Below are 26,344 nucleotides of genomic sequence, written 5' to 3' on the forward strand. Positions count from 1 at the left end.
GATCGATGTGCCAGACTGATCTGCAGCTACAGGAAGCGTCTGGTTGAAGTTATTGCTGCCAAATGGGGGGGGCCACACTTACTTATTTTTCCCCCTTCTGTCATTGTTTGCATACTATCCTCATTAATATATGAAAACTGCTAAATGTTTGGTTGGTTTTAGTTAAAGCATACACTGTTTTTTTTTCATCTGTGTGATTTTGATAAAGATCAGATCACATTTGGTGGTGATTTTATGCAGAAATATGAGAAATTCCAAAAGGTTAAGATACTTTTTCATTCCACTGTATAATAATGAATCGGCTCGTTAAACTTCCCAAAATCACCTTGATGTCAAAATCGCTCTTCTGGAGTCTCAAATCACTAAATTAAAAGGGCAAACAAAGATTTTCCTACATACTTGTGTTAGCCAAAGCAAAACGACATGGCCATTTGCAGTGGTGGTTTTAGGGGTGGGGCCACGGGGGCACTGTACCACCTGTTATTTTAATGGACTCAGAAATGGTCCTGTTCCTATTTGTCTGAAAAAATGGCAATCAGTAAATCCTCTTTTCTGAAGTGAGAGAGATAATGAGATAATGTCGTTTCTAGAGCATGTTAAATATTAATGCTACTTTTGTGATTAAAATGGCTTTTCAAAAAAGGGATTAGATTTATTATGTTCCATGTATTGTATCCTTACTTGCACGCATTATGATTAAATTCAAATTGCTACAAACTTGACTGGTTTTTACCAGTAGTAGTTCTTACCAGATATTTTTACCGCCTCATGCAGAATAATCTGCGTATTGCCTAGTTGACCAAAACAAACGCTGAACAAAGATGGCAGCGACATTTGGCCCCCGAAGGTTACATATGGCACCTTTTTGGCCCCTGTTTCGGAAAAACCCTAGAACCGCCACTGGCCATTTGCTGTAATGCCACATGGGTAAATAAATGTCAGATGTTTGAGAGAGACTTAGTTGTTCAACTGTTACACTTACATCATTGTTGGATTCTGTACTCCTGGCAACAAGAAATACACAAACTGATGACGAAGTACAAGGAAAATATCTGTGATTAAAGTTTTAAATATTCCTTCCATTATTTTTTTAACCAATTTGTTTATTGTGATTTGAAATATGTAGAATTGCATCTTTTTCAGTAACTTTGATAGTAATTCTAAACAACTTTACAGTTTCCCAGTCTTCTAACCAATATACATATACACATTTTGTGTATCTGTACTTTTCTTGAGTACAAATATAAAGTGGTACTTTTTACTTCTACATTTCACAGCACGTATCTGTACTTCTTACTTCACTACTTTTAAAATTGTCATCTGTGTTACACGTTCATTTTGTGTTTTATTTTTTTTTAATCTCATTGTGAATTGATAGTTTAGTTTTCATGCCTCTGGCGCAATCGATATGCCCCGTGCAACAATATCGTATTTAAGCATTAAAGGCAGCTACACGATTACAAGTAAGATTAGGCAGGTGAACAAGATATTGACCAATAAAAACCAACAGTGAGAGCGAGAGCAGAATTACAGACACCATGACTTTAACGAGATATTATCACGCACTTACCTTGTTTCGATCCAAAAACTCCATATAGCATGTATCACTGAGTGTCAAGACACAGCTATGAATGGCCACAGCTGGATTTTTGGGGGATTTTATGGGTGAAACATGGTAATATAACAAGGGTCACGATGCAGAAATCGCAGACATCAAGGAGTCGTCGAGATTTTCTTTTTTATATATTTACCCTTTTAAACGTTTTTTTTTTTTTCTTTGTTTGGATTGATTATTTATCATTTAAAATATCGGAGAAAATGCAACAGTAACAACAAAAAAAATGCAACTAAGCGATCGTAATGAGGTAGATATCCGTGACTTTTTTACAGGCGCCATTTTTTTCATTGTGACATAATTTGTTTAAAAGTTTAAAATATGTGAGTGAAATTTTTTTTAACAAAATATGACACATCAATTCATGATTCTAAGCTAAAAACGACAGACATTTTGAATAATAAATATAATTAATTACCTTCATTTTTGGCTGGGTTGAAACAAAAGCGGTTGCGCGACATCTGTAAACGGGGGTTTTCAGGGTAAAACGGACAAATTAAAAATAGTTGGGGGGCTTAATGCGGCATGAATCTGCGATATCAAACATAAGTTGTTTTGGCTTAAAATACCGCAGTATATATAATACTGTATATATAATGAATATAATTATTTTAATGTTTCTTATGTTCCAGTTTTGCTAATATGTTTTGAAAAGTAAAAAATCTTGTATTTTTTTAAAAGTTTATTTATATATATATATATATATTTTTTTTTTTTTTTTTTTTTTTTTTAATACCCAGATATCTCAAAGTAACACATTTTGGAGCTGTAATTGCAATACTGTGAAACCGTGATATTTCGGCTTAAAGTTATTATACAGTCGGAATGTCATACTGGCACATGCCTAGTTGAAAAGTTACATAGTGTTGCTTTAAATAAAGAAAGTTAAAACCAATGACAATTGTAACATAAAATAAAACTGTACATAAAAATCACTTCAAATCATCTAGAGAATTTTTTTAAAAATGATTGAAATCAGAAATGGAAATAAAATAAAAGAGAATCAAAAGAAAATAACTATTCATATAATTAGAGATGTCCCGATCGATCGGGGGGTCCGATCACGTCATTTTCAAAGTATCAGAATCGGCAAAAAAATATCGGCCATGCCTTTTTAAATTTTTTTTTTTTTTTAATTAAATCGTTTTCTAATTGTATTTAACGTTACAGACATAATATGTTTCACTCTTCCAGAGTCTTTAGTTTAGGCTTAAGGTAGGGTTATCAAATTTATCCTAATAACGGCGGTAATTAATTTTTTTAAAAAATTTATCACGTTAAAATATTTAACGCACTTAATGCATGCGCTGCACGACCCACTCACGCATTGTCGCACTCAATCTGTAATGGCACCGTTTTACCTATATAGAGAGATAAAAGGCAGCGTAAAATGAGTAGGGTGAATTTTGGCAGCCTTTGGAGCCTTTTTTTAATTGGCTAAAGCCTTACAATCCCTCTCCCTATGATTAGAAATCTCATGGAAAGCAATGTGGGGAAGCAACGCAGCAATTGATCTTTATCTAAACACCTTATGTTATTTGCCAACGCAGAGAAGATCTATCAATTGGTATTTTGTAGCACTACGCACAGTCATGGTTCCACTTCCCATCATGCATTTGGGCATGACTACATTATCATTTACTGAAAGCTCAACAAATACACTAGATAGCAATATTTAGTCACAATATACAAAGTCACAAGTGTTTCTATCCGTGGATCCCTCTCACAGAAAGAATGTTAATAATGTAAATGCCATCTTGAGGATTTATTGTCATAATAAACAAATACAGTATTTATGTACTGTATGCTGAATGTATATATTCGTCCGAGTTTTATTCATTTTTTTCTTAATGCATTGCCAAAATGTATATGATCGGGAAAAATTATCGGGAATGATTGGAATTGAATCGGGAGCAAAAAAAAAGCAATCGGATCGGGAAATATCGGGATCGGCAGATACTCAAACTAAAATGATTGGATCGGGAGCAAAAAAACATGATCGGAACAACCCTACATATAATATATAGACAGTAATGAATATGCTGTGGTAAACATTAGCGTTTTTAGCCCTGATGAAGGCGCATTATAAAAATTAAACCAAAAAATATAGACTGGACTGCCCTATAAAATCGTTATCCTGCTTAAACTTCATGTTGGCGCTGTAGTTAAGTGTAATTTTTCTTTTCTAGAGCGTCACTAATGTTACTCAGCAGTTCACTTACCGAGTCAGTCAGGCGAGATGAATTTAGCCAACTGAGCAAGAGGAAGTAGTAGACATAAAAGGGGACGCGGCGTTGTGTATTTTGACGTAACCCGAAGAAAAACTAATACCAGACGACGTTATGTTTAGTCATGCATTTCTAGAGCAGTTTGTGTAGATTTATGAGGCTGGTTTTTATTGTCGTATTAGAAAAAGGCACCACCGTGTGACGACTGGAATGCTGAACTCCCCCGTATTTGTTGAATGGTACGCTCCAATGCTGCGAGTCTGGTTCAGCCTGCCTCTTCATTATCTTCCCCGGAAGATCTCGGGCTGCTAGTAGCACCTGACTTTCGCGGTTTCAAACGGCTGGCAAATGAAGAAAATCTGCGCTCTTTCACTCGACAAAACATTCCAAAACCCGGGAAACCGTCGACGGAGTGCTTTCATCGGCATTGTATACGCTTTAAATGGGGCGGCGAGACAGGCGAGTGTGATGAAGCCGGCGACGGCGCGGCGGCTCGTGACTGTCAGGAGAATGAATGGTGCAATACAGCCTGCTGAGTGAAGGAACAAAGCTTGTTTGATTTGATTTCAAGACACTGTTGACTGGGGATATATATTTTTTAATAGTACGTCAGCACGCCTGTTGCAGTGGACCTTTGCACCTGCTGAAGACGCACCTGGTCTGAGTGTTCTCTTGTAATGGCTGACTAAACACTAATAGTGTCAAGCCAAGGTTAGTGTAAGGACAAGAGATGCAAACGGAACATAATTCACATTCTGTGAACAACTGTCATAATAATGGATAGAATTAGGCATCATATCTGTGGAAAGAAGCATAACGATTAATTCCCAAGGATACGAATGCAGATTAAACCTAATATATGTTCATACGTAGAGCCGCTAATCAAGGAAGTGGAAGGCAGTTGGTTAAATGCTGGACAACAAAATGAAAGAGACATGTCGCATCTGTGGAAGGGATCTCTATGGCAACCAGAGGAGATGGATCTTCCATCCGACTGCCAAACTCAACCTGCAGGTGTTGCTGTCTCACGCGTTAGGCCAAGAGCTAGCGCGGGACGGCCGCGGAGAATTCGCTTGCTCCAAGTGCACCTTCATGCTGGACCGCATGTACCGCTTCGACACCGTGATCGCCCGAGTCGAGGCGCTCTCCATCGAGAGGCTTCAGAGGCTCCTGCAAGAAAAACATCGGCTCAGGCAGTGCATCGGCGGATTGTACAGGAAAACAAACTCGCCGGAGACTTGTGGCGAGGATTCTGATACGCTAGGAGATGGGATAGTGGATATTTCAGGCCTCACCCATGCTAAGTACTGCGCTCTTCTTCAGGAGGATCTAGTCTACTCTTTGTACGAATCCTGGGCTGACGACAGTGTGGATTGCCACCACCACCACACTTCAGCTGGGCCCGGGTCGGAGACTGCAGGGTCTCACCGCTGTTTGCCCGCAACTCCTAGGAGATGTCGAGGATGTTCCCATTGGCGTGTGGCAGACTCGGACTATGAAGCTGTTTGTAAGGTGCCCAGGAAGCTTGCACGTAGCACTTCTTGCGGGCCTTCTACCAGATATTCAGCCAGCGTTATCGGAGGAAGCGGCGGAGGCGCGGAAAGTGAAGAAAAAGGAAATGGGGAAGAGCAAGATGAACCACCATCCTCCTTGACACTAGTTCCTGGTTCTCAAGAAGTGTCTCGGACTTCAGATAGTGACCGCACTCTAGCAGGAAGAGCCAGTTCCAGCCCCTCTATAGCTTCCCTAGAGACAACTGAAGACTACATTCAGCTTGGAGGCACAACAGATGAACTTCTGAACTCTCCCAAAGAGCCGTCTGAGGACCGGATATCTGGCACCTCCCCTGAACGAGCACCACATAGCCAAGCCTCCTCTGGACAAAGCCTCTCTCTAGCTCTCTGTTTGCTACAGAATTATGCTGTCCACCGTCCAGTCCAAAGCGCCAAAGGTAGTAAACTTCCAGTGCTGCTTAAACGGGGCTCCAATCATGGAAGGTCAGACTTCCCTGATCCAATTCTGGAACTTAACTTTGGGACTCCGAATGGGGAAAGAAACAACCTCATGGCAACACCTGAACTGGAAGCCCCCATGATCCAAGTGCATGTTGGGTCATACCCTGGTCATAACCCGGTTGATATAGAAGATAATTTGGAAGATGATTACATAGAGTTTCCGCCACCAACTCCACACCAGGTATAACTTGACTAGGCTGTAGCTATCAATGATTTTAGCAGTCGATTACTCTATCAACTAGTTAGTTGGAATAATCAGATTAGTAACATTTCACGCGTTGCAGGGATGCGTTGGGAGATGTAAAACAAAGGCTTGCTAAGATTGCGCTGTCAGAAGAGAGTCAATATATAAAATATGATAATAAGAATACAACTTAGAGTTTTTAAACTATGCGGAATTGTACATTCATTGAAAAATAAAAATCCCTGAGCCTAGCCTCAGATGGTATAAAAATAATAAAGGAAGATTTAAGTACAAGAGAACAATTGGCTAACTTGCATAGCAAGTCTGATAGCTTAAATGCTATAAAATGCTTATTAATTTTTTTTACAATGCTTTTAACTAAAGATGCATGATAATATCGGTTACCGATAATTATCGGCCGATAATGGCAATTATGGCGTCACACAGATAATCTAGCTATTAAAAAATTCAACCGATAATGCAATCCAATAATTAGATACTTGATTTAGCCTCCGGATGTGCGCAACCGAAGCAATTTTGTCCAATTCAGCACCGCCGATATAATAAATAATAATAAATTATATTTTTGCCAAGTAATATTTTCTTCTGTGTTTACTTTAAAAATTTACATAAATCTTTTAATAGAATTATCAGCTTGACATTATCGATTATCGTTTGGAACAAGGAGGAAATTATCGGTTATCGGTATCGGTTCAAAAATGTATTATCGTGCATCACTACTTTTAACAAATCGTTCAAACATATTCCTACAAAAATGGCTAAAAATACATATAAACTAAATTACGAATGCTTAAAAAAACATTAGCTCAAACAAAAACTTACTTGTGTTGGCCTTAACAGAGAGCAGCTCAATTCAGCCATATTAAATGAGCTATGTCATATTCAGTGTTGCCACTAGAGGGCAGTGTATCCACCCAAATCAATAAAACTACATGCAAACACCATCAAAACAAACCATTACAACACCGCTCTAATAAAACAAATTCTCGAATCAGCAAAATTTGATTCAAAGCTTTTTACTAATCGAATTGATTACCGTAATTTTTGGACTATAACGCGCAGCTGACTATAAGCTGCCACCCAGCAAAATTTGACACGAAAATGGCATTTGTTCATAGATAAGCTGCACTGGACTGTAAGCTGCAGCTGTGCTCACTGTATTATGGGATATTTACACCAAAAGATAAGAACTGGTAAAACCTTATTTGACAGTGCCATCATAAAACTGCCTAAGACCAAATGAACCACCATGAAACTTTGAACCAATTGGCTTCATTGCTTCAAAAATCTTCATTCGGCCATCACTACTCCCTTGGTGGAGAAAGTGGACCTCTGCTGCTGTCAACTCTGATATCATCCAACATGCCCCCTAGCATGCATTGCAGCGCTGCAGATGCAAATAGAAATCAAAATTAATGTTCTGTGCAAATTATTTCTTCATTTAGTGTTCGTTGTCTCATTAATTACTCGCTATGGTAACTGCTAACACTTTATTTGAAAGCCATGCCATAAAACGATCATAAGACCATCATAATTATGACATGACACTGCCATGAGCAATAATGAATGCTTATGACAGATGTCATTTTGTGTCATCCAACAAATGATTTTAATTTTGAATGGATGTAAAAGATCAGAGCTGGACATAAATGGAGTTAGTGACATAATTTGCCAGATGATACTTCTTGATACGGATTACTTAGGATCTGTCGTAAGCATTGTTGGGAGTAACGCCGTTGTAAATAACGCCGTTACGTAACGGCATTATTTTTTTCAGTAACGGGGTAATCTAACTAATTTTTCCGCCATTACAACGCCGTTACCGTTACTGACGGTCAAAAGCGGTGGGTTACTTACTCTGAATAAATTGAAGAAACTACCAGCCGTGTCGAGTCGACTCTCTGCTCTGTTGATTTGTCATCCAAGACTTTGGGTGCGTTCAGGTTCGAGAATAGCGCACGTACTTCTGACTCCAAGCTGTTTGTCCCTGCTCATTCAATTAGACAATGCTTTTCAAAGTTTGGTAACGTTTCTGTGTTTGCGACACCTGATGCTAGCCTCGTTCCCGTCTCCCACTGTCAGCCAGCAATAATTCTGCTTCCATCTTGAGGACGGCAGACGCTTTGAAGGTGACGTGAATTGTCGGGAAACGAGCCTACCTAAATGCAGCCCCTCGAGAGATGCGATGGAAGTGATTATGATTGGCTGAGGGTTAGAGTCATATGTCGTGATAAGCCAATCAGAGCCGGTGATTTCACAAGCAAACCGGAACAGCGCGTGCGGCAACACACATACGCAAAACAGATGCACAGGGTCGAGATGGCACAGCATTCAGAAGAAAAATTGTCCTTTAAGAGGTGGAGATATAGACACTATTTCAAGTTTGTCGAAATTAAAGGAAAGAACCTGAATGTAATGTGTAATTTATGTCCCGGGGCAAAGCTTTTGTCGACATCTGTGGTAAGCAATTCAAATCTGCTGAAGCACCTAACAAGTTAACTACCTGTCTGTTCTTCTCTATTCCACTGACCCGAATACTGCTCACAAAATTTCAAATTCTTTGACATACAACAAGTAACGAAAATAGTTACTTTCCCTGGTAACTAGTTACTTTTACTATTGAGTAATTCAGTTACTAACTCAGTTACTTTTTGGAAGAAGTAGTGAGTAATGTAACTAATTACTTTTTTAAAGTAACATGCCCAACACTGGTCGTAAGCATTCATGCTCATGATAGTTTCATTTTAATACTTATGACTGTCTTATGGCAGTCTTATGACACCGCCGTCGAATAAAGTTACACCTATTAACACAAATCAACAAAAAAGCCGCACTGGACGTGAGCCGCAGGGTTCAAAATGAGGGAAAAACGTAATGGCTTAGACTCCAAAAATTACGGTAATCGTTGCAGCTATTGACTAAGAGAATTGCAAATGCACTGCATTTGGATGATGACGATGATGATACTATGGTCTTTGAACAACCCACATAGTGCTGGAAACCTCATTGTTGTCCTTCCAAAACCTAATTTCTGTAAAAGACTCAATAGTAAGCGGACCCAGGGGGGAAACCACTCATTTGAGTGGGACAGTAGGTTGGGATCAGTTTAAAAAAACAAACAAACAAGGGAAAGCTGTGGTGAGAGGCAGACGAACGGCAAAAACAAGGCAAGGATGAAATTACAAACTCAAATGGCAGAAAGTTAATATCTCGGCAACACGCCTAGGATCGGTTTAAAGACTCTGCTGATGAGTTTGAATTGGATGCAGGTACGACGTCGGGAACTCATCCCACAGCTTTGTAACAAAACAATCTGACCAGTAGCAGAATGTGACAAAATCATGGCAGCTGTCATACTAGCTTCACTAGTATAGAGCACAGCTATTCTCCCAGTCAAGCCCAACCACGTCATCACCCCCAGCGTTCATTGTGAGCGTAGAATATGGCGCCCTCCGGAGGGCTAAACGTACTAAATTTTTCAATGGCAATATTTTATGTTTCGGATAACATACTTTAGTAAAGAGAACAATTGTGATTTTATTAGAGCCTACAAGTATTTAAGGTTTCCTTTAAAACATGTACACTCCACTGTTACCGGTGATCACAGAATTAGCCGAATTCGAATTAGCTGAACACAAACGCATTACTCATATTCAGCTCGCACAGCAGGCGAGCCAGCCATTGTGGTTTGTGTCTGTGTGAACGCGTATGTTGAATTAGCAGTCTGTAAGCTTCCAACCACGGCATGGCCTAATTGCCTAATGTGTACGTTTGTTTTGGCATGCAACAAAAAGGTCATTGTCATATACGGCACGGAATTTATTTTCATATGTAAAATTTAGAGTGGCATTAAAAACACAACTGTGATAAATAAGTCATCGTCAGTGGAGCAGAATGTTCCCATGATGTAAGTAGGTTATGAGAGAGGAGATGTTACAAACAGTGACTTAACTATTGGCCTAAATTCACCCACAGCCCCGAAGGCAAAGTCCTCCACTAAATGTCACAACATGATCTCATCTCAACAATGCCAAAATTCACTTTGAAATTCAAAGATGTACCTCATGTTCAAATCTTTGTCCTTGCTACTATAGATAATAGGGGTTGGAACCTCCGGGTACCTCATGATGCGATAGAAGGTGATCTCACGTTATGGCGAGAACAATTATCGATACACGGGTCAGGAAATCATTCTGGGATATTCTACAAAACAACTAATGAACACGAAAAACGAGCTCTTTTTATCCTTCTGCGATGAATAGAAATGAGATTATCACTAGTAGAGGCGTGCGAAATTTCCGATTCTTAGATTATTCGCGATTCGGCCGTGGAAGATTCAAGAACGATTCACAAACATCCAAATTCCGATTACTACACCAGGTAAAGCAGAAGTAAAACACAGTCAGCCTCAGCGCGGTCTTCAGGACGCAATGAGGAACGGACCGAGAGCAAATATCCTGTTCAACTCATGCCGCTAGATAAAAAACCAAAAGTACCTGACTGCGGCTGGTTCAAACAACGCCTAGTTGCTACAAACATACGGCTATCAGTGTTGTTAATAACGGCGTTAAAATATAACGGCATTACTAACGGCGTTATTTTTTTCAGTAGTGAGTAATCTAATTAATTACTTTTCTCATTTTGGCAACGCCGTTACCGTTACTGAAGCGGGAAAGGCGTGCGTTACTATGCGTTACTATGAATGATGCGAGAAAAGTCAGAGACGGACTCACGGAGACGAGAGAGCAGAGCAGGAGTGGCGACGCCGTTGCAAACGCGATGCTATGTGGCTCCTCACTGTAGCCGATAGCTTACAAATTACACATAATGCTACGTTAGATATCACATACTATAGAACTAGATGCAAATGACAGACACGGTGGCATTAGCAAGATCTATATATATATATTGAACTTGATGCGTTGGTAATCAGCCACCATCTTAAAGCAGTAAACCTCTCAGGAAGGCTCTGTTGTAGAGAACCTTCCTAGCGAAGCTAAGTAACTTTTTATCTAAAATGCTCCTAAATCGGCACAATCTTGACTTAAATTTATCTTTAAATGATGAAACAGTTTTAAAACTTACACATGTCGAAAGTTGACAGAAGGGAACTAATGCAATAACGCAATTTTATCAACTTTAAAGGTTGATTCAGAACATTGGTTTTTGAGAAAAAAAAAACATGAAAATTATCACTAGTTACTTTGCCAAGTAATTACTTTTACATTCAGGTAACTGAGTTACTAATGCAATTACTTATTGGGAGAAGTAATTTGTAACTGTAATTAATTACTTTTTTAAAGTAAGATTAACAACACTGACGGCTATAGTAAATATCACATACAGTATATGCAGAACTAGATGCTAAATGAGAGACGACTGCTGTGTTAGAACATATAAAAAGAACTAGATGCGAAACGACAGGCTTGGCGTTTAGTAGTTGCCGCGTTGTAAACAGCCGCCATCTTAAAGCAGTAGACTTCTCTAGAAGGCTCTGTTGTAGCGAACCTAATTAACTTTTTATCTGAAATACTCCTAAATCAGCAAAATCTTGACTTGAATCTATCTTTAAATAATGAAACGGTTCTAAAACTTTGACATGTTGTAAGTAGACAGAAGGGAAATTATGGAATAACGGGAGCAATTTTATCAACTTTAACGGTTGATTCACATCATTAAATTAATTGAATGTAGTTTAAAGCTGCTGATACAGAATGGGGACTTGAATATTTTAATTCATGTTTTTAACTGTTAACTTGATACTTAAATATTAGTTTGGTTTAGCCTAATAGGATTTATAAACTATTTTGGAACTAATTTACAAAACATTAAAGGGATTTGGGTGACGTATATAATCGATTTATAATCGAATCGGAGCCTCTGAATCGTAATCGAATCATTAGGTACTCAAAGATTCCCACCTCTAATCACTAGTAGACGTCCAATCCATTTGAAGCGGGAGGGATGGCGCCTGTTCTGTAACCCAAAATCAGCTTTTTGTCTGTTTCTTCCACTTTTAGAATCTCGTTGAGGAACAGCAGAGCCAGCTAAACCAATATGAGTGTGCGGCAGGTCAATGTGTCAGCGAGCTGCAAAAGGCCCAGCTGCAGGTCCAATCCTTGCAGGCCAAAATTCATGAGAGCGATTCCAAAAATATGGTAAGAGGATGATTCCCCAACTGGAGGGTTAGTCCAAGATTGATCATGATCTCTGAACCCGTGCGTAGAAGCTGGAGGAGAAGCTAAGCGAGATGGAGTGTGAGCTTCGTTCCCTCCGCCAGGCTGCCCAAAGACAGGAGAGAACCATCCAGGACCTCACGGATTCCATTAGCACCAAAGACACTGAGGTGGGTGTGTTGGAACAAAATTCATTTGATTTACATATGCATGCTAATTCCACTAATCTTTTAAGGCTCAGGAGTTGTATCAGCTGATTGAGGGGCAGAATGTCACTCTGTACAAGCTGCGAGAGATGGCCCACCGTAATCAGCTTTCACAAAGCAAGGTGAGATTTAAATCTATGTTAAATGTAGCGCTACAACGATTAATCGGTTAAGTAGAGTAATTGGATGACCAAAAAGCTTTGTCTCAGATTTTGCTACTTTGGAGATTCATTTAATTAGTGATCTAATGGTTTGCTTTGAAAGTGTTTGCATTTAGTTTTATTGATTTGGATGGATACACTCTGGTGGCAACAATGAGGATGACATATTTCCAACTGTTAAGTTTTTGTTTGCCCTGATATGTTTGTTTATAGATTCGTAATTTAGTTATTATTATATATATTATTTAGAATTTTTTTGTGGGAATATGTGTTTGAAGGATTTGTTAAGAGCAACGTTGTTTTTGGCAGCCATTTTAATTTTCGTCTTAGTCTTTTGGACGAAAATATTAATTAGTCTTCGTCATATTTTAGTCATTTCAAAATGTGTTCGTCTTCGTCTAGTTTTATTCGACTATTCTTAAAATGTTTTCATCTATAAACTTCAAAAGTTTTAGTCCATGAATAAATAAGTAAATAAAAGGCTTCCATCAATTTCGAATGAACATGACAGGCGAGCACGTAACTGTAGAGTCCACAAGGACATCACCATTTTCATCATGATAATAAACAGTCAGCAGGAAAACAGCACTTTTTTTGCAATTAATTAAACTCACCTGGATGCCATGAACTGTATGTAAAATGTTTTCCAAGAGTTTCAAGTCGCCGCGCTAAATGCTAATGCTAACGCGAACACTATGCTGACACTACAAGTTAGTTTTTAGTTTAGTGTGTGATGATCACTCAGCACAGACTTTTAAAGGCCAAGATAAGAAAACAAAACTTACTAAGCAGCACCTGACACGTTTCACAAAAGGAGCCTGGAATGGGCACACGCTGAAGCCCGGGCATCACGTCACATGAGTGACGTGACCAAACACTCCCAAATGTGTTCTAACTAGGGCTGTCAAAACTATCACGTTAACAGGCTGTAATTTTTTTTTTTTATTAATCACGTTAAAATTAGGGCTGTCAAAATTATCGCATTAACGGGCGGTAATTAATTTTTTTAATTAATCACCTTTAAATATTTGACGTAATTAACGCATATGCCCCGCTGAAACAGATTAAAATGACAGCACAGTGTCATGTGCACTTGTTACTTGTATTTTTTTGTCTCCCTCTGCTGGCGTTTTGGTGCGACTGAATTTATGGGTTTAAGCACAATGAGCATTGTGTAATTATTGACATCAACAATGGCGAGCTACTACTTTATTTTTTGATTGAAAATTTTACAAATTTTATGTAAATGATAACATTAAGAGGGGTTTTAATATAAAATTTCTATAACTTGTGCTAACATTTATCTTTTAAGAACTACAAGTTTTTCTATCGCTTTAACAGAATGTTAATAATGTTAATGCCATCTTGTTGATTTATTGTTATAATAAACAAATACAGGACTTATGTACAGTATGTTGAATGTATATATCCGTCTTGTGTCTTATCTTTCCATTCTAACAATAATTTACAGAAAAATATGGCATATTTTATAGATGGTTTGAGTTGCGATTAATTACGATTAGTTAATTTTTAAGCTGTGATTAACTCGATTAGAAGTTTTAATCGTTTGACAGCCCTAGTTAAAATATTTGACGGAATTAACGCACATGCCCCACTCAAACAGATTAAAATGACAGTACAGTGTAATGTCCGCTTGTTACTTGGTTTTTGGTGTTTGGCCCCCTCTGCTGGCGCTTGTGTCCAACTGATTTTATGGGTTAGTACCATGAGTGAGCATGGTGTAATTATTGACGTCAACAATGGCGAGCTACTAGTTTATTTTTTGATTGAAAATTTTACAAATTTTAATAAAACGAAAACATTCAGAGGGGTTTAATATTAAAATTTCTATAACTTGTACTAACATTTATCTTTTAAGAACTACAAGTCTTTCTATCCATGGTTCGCTTTAACAGAATGTTAATAATCTTAATGCCATCTTGTTGATTTGTTATAATGAACAAATACAGTACTTATGTACAGTATGTTGAATGTATATATCCATCTTGTCTTATCTTTCCATTCCAACAATAATTTACAGAAAAATATGGCGTATTTTATAGATGGTTTGAATTGCAATTAATTACGATTAACTAATTTTTATGCCGTAATTAACTCGATTAAAAATTTTAATCGTTTGACAGCCCTAGTTCTAACTACACGAACAATAAGAAAATATCACACGTTGTGAATTTATTACTGAAACTTTAGCGAATTTTCATCTCGTTCCGGTATCGTCGGACAACAACTGGCATCCATCTCGTCATGTTTTAGTCTCCCAAGACATGTTTTCAGCACGTCATCGTCATGAAAAAATTGTCCACTGATGAAATATTTTCATTATTATCATCGTTGGCGAAAACGGAATGTTGGCCTTGTCGACGCATTTACGTCATTGACAACTTCGACTAGTCGGGCCGGCTCTAGTTGTCACATGAAACCAATTTTATTTCTGGAAACGGAAACAATTCTTGCAAAAAGTCATTTGTAGAAAAGGTAATCTAATAGCTTTCAAATTTCTTATTCCCTCTTTAGCCTCCAGAGGGGGTTAGTGAGTCCGTGACCCTCGCCCAACTGCAGGGAGAGCTGGTAGGAGTGCAAAGCTCTCTGTTTTCATTGGGTCTGGAACTGGAGGCGAGTCAAAGGAGTCTCAGACAGACTCAGAGACAAGGGGAAGACCTGGCTCGCTTTAAAGACAGACTAAACGCTGACCTCCTGGAGGCGCTGCAACACAGAGAAGAAACTGAAAAACACAATCAGGTTTGTAGATCCGGTGTTTGCTTATTACGCTAGCTTAGTTCACGCGCCTCTCTACTCTTTTGCAGGACCTGCGTTGTGCACTTGTGAAAATCCGCAGTGAGCTGCAGGTGAAAGAAGAGGCTCTGAAGGAGGCCGTGGCAGAAAGACTCACTGCGATTCAAGAAAAAGACGGATGCATCGCTCAGCTTAATCACTCTCTGAAAGAAAAGGAGCGACAATTACAGGTAATCACTGCTTGTTAGCCGATAACTATAGTTTTCCAAAAACTTGTCTTTATTCACGTTGTAGGAGTACTCGGAGATGTTGGAAACTTCTGGAAGCTCCAAACCGAGAGATGCTCTTCTTGAGAAACTGAGAGAGCGCATTAAAGACAGAGACAAAGCGTTGGAGGTACTGCACAAAGCATCTTGATTAGGGGTGGGAACTAGGGATTGTTCCGATCATGTTTTTTTTTTGCTCCCAATCCGATCCCGATCGTTTTTGTTTGCGTATCTGCCGATCCCAATATTTCCCGATCAGATTGCTTTTTTCTTTGCTCCCGATTCACTTCCAATCATTCCCGATAATTTTTCCCGATCATATACATTTTGGCAATGCACTAATGCATTAAGAAAAAAATGAATAAAACTCGGACGAAAATATACATTCAACATACAGTACATAAGTACTGTATTTTTTATTATGACAATAAATCCTCAAGATGGCATTTACATTATTAACATTCTTTCTGTGAGAGGGATCCACGGATAAAAAGACTTGTAATTGTTAAAGGATAAATGTGACTTTGTATATTGTGACTAAATATTGCCATCTAGTGTATTTGTTGAGCTTTCAGTAAATGATACTGCAGCCATTTAACTTCTGCCCAAATGCATGAGGGGAAGTGCAACCATGACTGAGCGTAGGGGCACCAATGGATATATCTTTTCTGCGTCGGGAAAGAACATAGGGTGTTAAGAAAATGATCAACTTCTACCTTTCTTCCCCAAATTGCCTCCCACGTTATTTTTAATTGCTGAGAGAGGTATTGTAAGGTTTAAGCCACATATAAAATGGCTCCAAACACTGTCAAAATTCTCTCTACTCATTATACGCTGCCTTTTAGCGCTATCTATAGGTAAAACGGCGTCTTTATAGATTGAACGCGACAGTGCGTGAGTGGGTCGTGCAGCGCATGCGTTCATTATTTAACTTGATGAATAAAAAAAAAAAAAATTAATTACCGCCGGTAACGCAATAAATTTGATAGCCCTATTTTAAGCCAAAACTACTCTTGATGAGTGTAAGACATTTTGTCTGTAACATTAAATACAATTAGAAAACAATTTAAATTATATATATATATATATATATATATATATATATATATATATATATTAAAAAAAAAAAAAAAGGCATCTCCGATATTTTTTTGCCGATTCCGATACTTTGAAAATGAAGTGATCAGACGATCGATCGGGACATCTTTAGTGGGAACCTATGGGTAGCTTACGATACGTTTTGCAAGACACGATCTCGTGATATGGCGATGAATTTATCGCCAGTACAGGTCCCATCCGTTTTAAGTGGGAGGGATAGCAGCGAATGAACTACTGATACTTCATAATTAATTCACCCTCAAATGAAGAGTGTGTCACATATAATTCTCATGTGATGGCGCAGCGCTCCATTGATGAAAAGTTCCACTGTCTGGACGAACGTGACGGTCAAGTGAGGACACTACAAGTGGCCCTCAGGGAGAAGGACCGAGACCTGGACAGGCTCCGCTGCATCCTGTCCAACAACGAGGAGACCATCACGGTACACTTTAGCTGCAAGCTTTAGCTGACATTTATTAGTACATTTGCATTAACAACAGTGTGTTTTATCTAGAGTCTGGATGCCTTGGTGCGAGGGAAAGAACTAGAGCTGGAGCAGGCGGCTGAGGCCTACCGGAATCTCCAGTGGCTGAAGCAGCAGAGTGAGGAGAAGGAACGGAACACTACAAGAGAGAAAGATGCCATCATCAGCCAGCTACAAGCGGCACTGCAGGCTCGCAGCAAGGAGGCACAGGTTATAAACCCATTATAATAGTTTAGGGCTGCAGCTATTGATTATTTTAGTCATCAATTTATCAGTTCAAATACTCAAGTAATCGGATACTTTCAAAAGAGCATTAAATGCGAATACAAAACAAAATTCCTGAGTTTTCTTTCAAAAGATGCAGTATTGCACTTTCATTTTACAATGACCGTATTTTTCGGACTATAAGCCGCTACTTCTTTCTTGCCTTTTCTACCCTGCGGCTTTTACTGTGGTATGAAAGTAGTGTGAAAGTATCTGAACCTTTTGGAATTTCTCACATTTCTGCATAAAATCACCATGAAATGTAATGTGACAGGTTCAGACACTTTTTCATACACCTGTAGAAGGAAGTAGCCTATTAATGATTTTTTTTGTTTTGACAAACAAGCTTTATATTCTGATAAAAAATATATATATATATATTTGATAGTCATATTTCGAAATTTTGCCATGACATAGCTCTCAGCCGCTACACTAGCACCAATAAAGCTTGCCAGAAGCTCGTCACACTTATTCCATTTTTTTTCCTGTTAAAAATGACAAAAAATGGATAATTAGACATATATAAAATGTTTTATCCTAGCACTAGCGCTGATAAAGCTTGCCAGAAGCTCGTCAGAATTACAGGTACTCAAAAACTCAGTATTTTATAGATGAATATGGCTCCATCTGATACTATATGCTGCTACAGAAGAATTTTAAATAGATGGGCATCCACTACTTGCTATGGCAAGAGAACATGATGCTAGCGTTGATTAGCCGTTTTCAACTGGCATTCGGAAGACTTTATTGCCACAGTATGCTACGACAAAGCTACTATATAAAGGCTAGCGCTCGATGTTAACCCTTTATAAAGGATTTCATCCACTCAAGTTTAGAAGGCAATTTAATGTGGATTATGTCTCTTTGCAAATATAGTGTATTGTGTTTTGTTTTTATTGTTTTGTTTTTTTGCATTCAGACAGCATGAGTTGGTGATGTTGATGCGTGTTTATCTGGTTGATAAATATCTTTTTGATCAATCAAAAGGTTCTGTGTAACATCAATGTAAATATCCAATGTTAATATACTTGCGATTTATAGTCAAGGACGACATACATGTGGATTTAGCTCTGAAATTTTGAGAAATGTGGCTGGTGCAGCTTATAATTGGGTGCGCTTTATAGTCCAGAAATTACGGAAATTAATATACCTGAGCTTAAAAAAATAATATATGGGGATCGAAGTACAACAAAAGAACAATTGGCTAACTTGCATAGCAAAACTTCGCTAGCTCAAATGCTATAAAATGCTTTTTTTTTTTTTTAAACAATGCTCTTACCAAATCAAACACAATATTTCCACAAAAAAAACAACAACTGCTAAATATACTTCTAAATTACGAAGGCATAAACATCATATTGGCGCAAACAAAAACTTACAACCTCATGTTGGTCTTAACAGGGAGCAGCTGGATCCAGCCATATTAGACGAGTTATGGCATATTCATTGTTGCCACTACCCACGCTAGTTTAAATGCTAACGTTTTTTTAGGGCTGTCAATATTATCGCGTTAACGGGAGGTAAATAATTTTTTAAATTAATCACGTTAAAATATTTGACGCAATTAACGCACAAACGTCCCGCTCAAACAGATTAAAATGACAACACAGTGAAATGTGTACTTGTGTTTTTCGGAGTTTTGTCGCCCTCTGCTGGCGCTTGGGTGCAACTGATTTTATAGGCTTCAGCACCCATGAGCATTGTGTAAGTAATTATTGGCATCAACAATGGCGGGCTACTAGTTTTTTTTTTTTGATTGAAAATTTTACAAATTTTATTAAAACAAAAACATTAAGAGGGGTTTTAATATAAAATTTCTATAACTTGTACTAACATTTATCTTTTAAGAACTACAAGTCTTTCTATCCATGGATCGCTTTAACAGAATGTTAATAATGGTAATGCCATCTTGTTGATTTATTGTTATAATAAAGAAATAAAGTACTTATGTACCGTATGTTGAATGTATATATCCATCTTGTCTTATATTTCCATTCCAACCATATGTTGAATGTATATATCCATCTTGTCTTTCCAACAATAATTTACAGAAAAATATGGCATATTTTATAGATGGTTTGAATTGCGATTAATTGCGATTAATTAATTTTTAAGCTGTAATTAACTCGATTAAAAATTTTAATCGTTTGACACCCTAGTTTTTTTATTTTGTCATATTTCTTATGTCATATTCACTGTTGCCACTAGAGGGTAGCGTATCCAACCAAATCAATAAAAGTAAATGCAAACACTTTCAAAACAAACCATTACAACGCCAGTCTAAACGAATCCTCGAAGCAGAAACATTCGATTTGAAGCTTTTTATCTAAAAGTTACTCGAGATAATAATTTTTAGGGTTTACGCTAATGCGGCTCCCTAAGCATTGAAGCTTTTTTTTTTTTTTTTTTCTTCTTCAGGATCTGACTGCAGCCTTGGTTGCCAGAGTACAGGCAGGTCCCACGGACGTGGTGGAAGAGCTGAAAGCTCGGCTCCAGTTGAAGGAAAAACTCTTCCAAGAGCTACTTTCGGACCGCAGCCGCCAATCAAACGAACACCAAACCCGGGTGTCGGACTTGCTCGACACCCTCAGTTCCAAAGATCAGTACCTACAGGTATTGCGTGAATTCAATGTGTCACGCAAAAAGGAAAACAGAAACCTGTTACAGTAGTAGTAGGCAGTGTTGTCAGTAACGCATTAGTTAGTAACGCGTTACTGTAATCTGATTACTTTTCTCAGTAACGAGTAATCTAACGCGTTCATTTTTCTACACCAGTAATCTGATTAAAGTTAGTTTCCTTAGTGTCTCTGCGTTACTATTTTTTAATTGCCTCATAACGTATGTAGAATGAAGAATATTGTAGTCATGTACGCATTTTGAATAGAAAATGCTAAAATAAAAGGTTCCCGTCACGTGTTGTGGGACTGAAGGGGGTGGGCATTTGCGCCGAGTGTTGAGACGTTACGAGGGAATGTTGATCTGTGGATATCCATGAATGAAGGTGAGTATTTGTCCTTCATTCTGGAGAGTATCAGCAAAAGGTTGGACCCCCTACATGCGCGGCCGTTTCGTAGCTTTGCAGTCATCGCTCCAAGTTGACAAGCTTTGTTTACATCATATGCGTGTTCAACATTTATGCCGTGAGGTGATGTGTTCGTTTAGCATCTGTAGGATGTGTTGTAAGTCCGATTGACTGTAAAGTGCTTAGTTGCCGCCACGTTTTGTGGCCAAATTGACCGCGTGTGTGTTGAGAGGAGTACTTCCGGGTTGTTAATAAAGATGCACCGATACTAGTATCGGCAGGGGGAGCCGATCCGGCCCGAAATGGTGGTAATCGGTATCGGCGAGTACCAACAAAGACGGCGCCGATACCATTTACCGGTCCATTATTATAACATTTGACCGCAGCCTTTTTTTTTTCCTCCTGGCGCTCACTACACTCTGTCTCCGTGTTGTGTGATGACACGTGAACACCAAGCAGCTATCGCTATTGGCCTGCTCCAGACCAATGAGAACGGGCCAATAGCCACTCTTGACCAATGACAAGGCCGCTTGGCGGCGCCGACATAGCGGCGGTCGGGGAATATTTCAAAATAGAAATCCCGTCAATTAAAATCAATGGCTGCATGCAAGATTTGTGGCCTGAAAGTTTCGAGATGTGGAGTTAAATCGGCCAGTTTCAATACCTCGAACATGATAAAACATTTAAAGACGAAGCGTGAACGAACACAACGAGTTTGAGCCTGCAAGACCAGGACTGCTATCCAGAGGAAGTGCGCTGGACAGGTGCAACAATCTCTGGTCAGTTCACTACGTCAACATTACTTAAACATTACTTTTACTTAAAGAAATGCTGCAGTAATTTGGGAACTGTTTCCAAAGTAGGGTTGCCATCTTTCAGAAATAGAAATAAGCCCCGCCCTCCCGAAAAAAGGAGGCTAATAGAGAGACAGGATGCTGTGGTCAATTATTATTACTTATAATTGTTAGCGTCCGCAAATGCGGAAACAAGGTTGGACCTCGAAGCGGACAACAAGCGGGGGATACGTACAAGGGTTTAATGATTACAAACAAAAAAATAACACGCGATCGCGGGATAGTAGAAATAACAAAAGGAGTCCGTGACAGCAGGTCGACAGAGCTCAATACTACAAACTCGAAGGTTAACTAAGACGATTGGCAGCGAGCACCAAAGTAAAAATTAAAACACTCATACCTGCACAGGGTAGAGTTTACAAACGAGTGCAGCACACTAACAGAAAAAAACCAATGCAGGGGCGAAACAAGCAAATGTAGCGAGACTATAGTGCGAGATGTCAAATGGCAATCAGCAAAGCAAATATCTCGGCAGCCTTCTCTGAGCTCATCCGTGCTTAAATGCTGCGTTGATGAGCCTGCATTGGATTCAGGTGCAACGTCAGGAACGCCCCCACTAACCGCCCAGCAACAAAACACAATCTAACCAGCAGCAGAATGTGACAATAATTTCATGAAAGTTGCACTGTTTGGCCTTTGAGAGGTTTAAAAAAGTTTACTCAGTTCATTGAGTTTATTATTATGAACTTATTTTTACTTTCTTACTGTTGGGCTAGTATTATACTTTGTACAAATCCTTTTCCTATTTTGCAAAGGTAAGCAAGCCTGACAAAGCCTTGATAGCAATGATTTCACATCCAATTATGTAGCTCTTTGGGGGAGGGAAAAAAAAAATTATATATATATAAACGGGGTGATATCAGTATGGTATCGGCCGATACTGCACAGCCAGGTTTCGGCATCGGGGCCAAAAAATGGTATCGGTGCAACACTCGTTGTTAATGTGCATGGCTGCACGCATATCCGCGCCCGCCACCACCTTTGTGTTTATTGCACTGTACAATCCACTTGTGTGTTGTTGATTATTGTGCCGTCAGTTTGCATTGTTTTACATTCGCACTGATATGCTGTTAACCATAACCCGAAATTCAGAAGTTTTGACATGTGGCTTGATCTTAGAGTTAGCGGGGTTTAGTTGATCTGTGGAGTTGATTTCAACAAATTCCAAGCAGTTTGTCAGATATTTGTTCGTTTCAGGGCTCCGGAGTGGCTAAGCTAGCGCGAAATTTTGATATTCCCCTTTAAATTCAATCAACGGAAAGTCAATTACGAACATGTGATGACATTTTTCTGTTGTCATTCTTATGTTGAGGCGGCAAAGGGAGAAAAATGGGTAAAAAGTAACTGATAGATTACTTTTAAAGTAACTTAGTTACTTTGATAATGAAGTCATCAGTAAAGTAACTAGATTACTTTTTTGAGCCGTAATCAGTAATCACTGGTAGTCGGTTATTAATTGTCCTTTATTTAATATTTTGTATTTTTAGACAGGGTGCTGAGAAATATAGTGTGCCTAACACTTCCAAGCATTTCCACAATCATTAGCTTGATTTTCTCTTTATTAGTCGTTTTGCAAAGTATCGTAGAATGATATCCTAACCTATGTAAGTCTGTGTTGTTTATTTCTAGCTTGGTAATTTACAAAGAAATTACTCTGTATCTATTCAGGATAACTCGTACAGGCTGTCCTTGGTGATAAGCGAACGCACCGGTCAGCTGCAGGAGGTACGTAGGCAACTGTCACAGAGAGAACAAGACTTATGCGAGTTACGACGGGACAATGAGAGGGAGAAGGGCGGAGAGGTCCACCATCTGCAAGGTCTTCTTCGAGAGAAAGAAGCCTTTATTAAGGTATCGCTTTCAACTCTTTGTGTCCCTGCGCTGTATTTTTACACAACACCTAATAATTGATCAGGAGATGATGCAGAGCCAGGAGGAGGTCATGATGCAGTCGTCCTCAGAGAGTGAGGAAGATGTGAAGGCACTGCAGGAAGAGCTCCAATTACTGCTCAAGAAGGAGAGGGAAGCCCAGGTACACATCAACCGTCTCTTTTGCTAAATTCGGTGTTGATACTAAGCTATTTTTTTTGTATGCAACGTTTGCAGGAAGAACTCTCTGCCCTGCGTTCATCTTTGGCAGCCCAGCAGGCAAAAGGAGCTGCAACTGAAAGTACCGAAGTATGTGGTCGTCATTCTTAAAGTAAGAGACGTGTACTTGGACAAAATTACCTTAAATGGCTTTTTCTATGCTCTCCATAATAAATCAGCACGTGCTGGAGCAACTTGTATCCGAGTACCGTCAGCTAAATGCTGCTCTGAGGGCCGAGAAGAGATTATACCAGAATCTCATTCACACCAACAGGGACAGGTAGGAAGTGTACACTAACTCGATGACCTGCACACTGGTAGAGACAGGTAGTACAGTGATCCCTCACGACTTTGTGGTTCACGTTTCGCAAATTCAGTGCATCACGGGGTTTAAAAAATATTCATCAAAGAAAAGTAAAAAAAAAAAAAACTTAAAAGATACACTACATTGTTTCATTTTGAGGCCAAAAGACATTTTTTTGCAGCAAGGCAAACGTGACTCAGGGGCTTTGTACATACCCACGGGCACTCATACAATGCATATGATTGGTTCCTGCTGTAAGATTGACACATGACAGCACCAATGAGCACTTTCAACCACTCCCATTATAACCGACGAGACCGCCAATTAGGGCTGCAGATATCGTATAATTTAGTAATCGAGTATTCTACTGAAAATTCCATCGAGTAATCGAATTTGTTTATTTTATTTATTTTTTTATTTAGGTAAAAAGCAATTGTAAATACACCATATTGGCCCGAATATAGGACGGCCCTGATTCTAAGACAACCCCCTCTTTTTCAAGACTCAAGTTTGAGAAAAAGACTTTTTGAACACCAAATTAATTTTTACACAGAAAATAATTACAGTACATCTGAAACAAATGATTATAACAATATATTTGAACGAAAAAGCATGTTATTTTGCCTCATTCAAATCTTAATATCTGAACATTTAAATATGTAAACTAAAGTGCAATCACATTCGTAAATGAATGGCTTCTGGTTTTTGAAATGTAAATAAACCAATCTTTTGTGATAAAACAACAAAAATGCAATAACTGCATTAACCATCAAAGTGAAGTCAAACTGTAACCGTAGTCTTGAAACAAATCTGAATAAGGAAAAACATTGCAATAAAATAATGCAAACTGATTAAACTTGAGAGTAGCTGAGATCTGTCATGACAGAGCATTACTCCTGACGTTCAGTATTCGCTTCAATGATATCTGGCGCCATCTAGCATCGTGAATGGGTATAATGTCTAGACCCCGAATATAAGACGACTCCCACTTTTTCAGTCTTATTTCAATGCAAAAAAAACACCGTCTTATATTCGGGGCAATACGGTAAATGAGAAAACAAGACATTTCACCTAGTATTGAACCATTTTTAGACAATGTCTTTATTTTAGATATACATTGATTAAAACAGCCAACAATTGCATCTCCGATGTGACTAGGAAAAAACAAAAACAAATGTACTGGTTTCACTCAAAAAAAAAAAAAAAATTCCTCGAAGCAGAGAAAACTTTGAATTTGATTTTGAAAATCGAGTTACTCGAGTTATTCAAATAATTGTTTCAGCTCTAGAGTGGACCTACACGGCATTCAGGGGGTGTGCCAAGTTCCCCTCACGCATCATTTAGGTACTGTAATGAAATCCTACTTTGCGGTTTTTCACTTTTGCCGGGGGGTTCTGGTCCCCATTGACCGTGAAAAAAGAGGGTTCACTGTATTAGGAATTCAGTCTTATAATACCTACCTTTATCACCATGTTTCTGTTACTGTCATTATAGTTTGTACTCCCCTGTAGCTAAAGAAATGCTCATACATTTATAAATTTCAATAATATACCTCTCCTTGTCCAAATCTGCTCTCTACTCACAGCTCAGAGAAGACACTGACCCTCCACACACAACTCGACTCGGTTCAGGCACTCCGCGGACAACTAGAGGAGGTCCTAGCCCGGATTCAGAACATGGCCCTGGAGCTGGAAAGGGCTGCCAAAAGGCAGTCTGACTTAGGAGGTGGGAACGGTCAAGGTCGAACCTCTGGGTCAGCAGGGGACGCTGTCACAAATGCTATGTGTGATTGATTTGACTTCAACATGCTTGATGAATACTTATTCCAAAAAAAAAAAGTTGTTCCCGTAGTTACAGAACATCTCACCTCATCCAGTTGCAACATAGTACCAAAAGCCTAACCTAAATGGAGTCATGTTAATTAATATAATTCCTGTTTGTGTGAATATGTTTGATATGCTTTTTAAACAGCTTGCTGTTTGCTTATCAGTGCTAACGGTTCTGTTTTGCCATTTCCGTGTGCCGTCTCTCACCAAACTCACTCTTCTAGCCTTAGAGCTGCAGTGGCATTTTCCTCAAGCCTTGTGGAGAAACCGAAGCCCATGCCTTACACATACAGAGTAGCCATCCATCATTTGCTTGATGTCGTCTTGCCATTTGTGAGGACATGTAATTCACACCCACGTGCCCGAGCTTTCGTAGTCCGGTTTCGCCTTTCGAATGGCGGCCGAGAGGTGTCAGGCGAACTGCAAAGTCCAAATGCTTTGCAAAAAGAAAAAAGCATGAATGCAAATTGGCCAAAGCACAATTGCAAATAGCCATAGTACGATTGCAAATAGCCATAACACGAATCACAATTGCCTGCAACACAAATGTAAATGGCTGCTGCTGCCACCATAGAGACAAAGCAATACAGTGATTCCTCGCTATTTGACGCTTCAAACTTCACGCCCTCATACCATCGCAGAATTTTTTTTTCTTCAATCAAAAAAAATTAATAAATGCCATATTCTATAAGATCCGATCACGTAGTCTCTCACTCCCGCTCCTGACGCTTTTCTGGTCAGGCAGTGCACTGGAGTTCCTTATTAAAGTTAACGATGA

The 26,344-nt window shown here is 38.9% G+C and overlaps 1 protein-coding gene across 1 annotated transcript in view; it reads left to right on the top strand.

The window, feature by feature from the left end:
* Positions 1–4,114: 4,114 nt before the first annotated feature.
* pde4dip (phosphodiesterase 4D interacting protein) overlaps positions 4,115–26,344 on the top strand; it is a 72,961-nt gene continuing 50,731 nt past the window's right edge. Inside the window, exons 1-15 of the mRNA XM_057856566.1 lie at positions 4,115–6,039; positions 12,084–12,221; positions 12,290–12,409; positions 12,475–12,567; positions 15,142–15,366; positions 15,432–15,590; positions 15,655–15,756; positions 17,029–17,166; positions 17,239–17,418; positions 19,891–20,085; positions 23,017–23,199; positions 23,264–23,380; positions 23,455–23,526; positions 23,616–23,716; positions 25,326–25,465. Of these exons, the coding sequence (XP_057712549.1) occupies positions 4,753–6,039; positions 12,084–12,221; positions 12,290–12,409; positions 12,475–12,567; positions 15,142–15,366; positions 15,432–15,590; positions 15,655–15,756; positions 17,029–17,166; positions 17,239–17,418; positions 19,891–20,085; positions 23,017–23,199; positions 23,264–23,380; positions 23,455–23,526; positions 23,616–23,716; positions 25,326–25,465 (3,250 nt within the window). The 5' untranslated portion in view covers positions 4,115–4,752. The remainder of the gene's footprint in view (positions 6,040–12,083; positions 12,222–12,289; positions 12,410–12,474; positions 12,568–15,141; positions 15,367–15,431; positions 15,591–15,654; positions 15,757–17,028; positions 17,167–17,238; positions 17,419–19,890; positions 20,086–23,016; positions 23,200–23,263; positions 23,381–23,454; positions 23,527–23,615; positions 23,717–25,325; positions 25,466–26,344) is intronic.

The sequence above is a fragment of the Corythoichthys intestinalis genome, chromosome 14 (genome assembly GCF_030265065.1).
Source record: "Corythoichthys intestinalis isolate RoL2023-P3 chromosome 14, ASM3026506v1, whole genome shotgun sequence".
Taxonomy (NCBI): Eukaryota; Metazoa; Chordata; class Actinopteri; order Syngnathiformes; family Syngnathidae; genus Corythoichthys; species Corythoichthys intestinalis.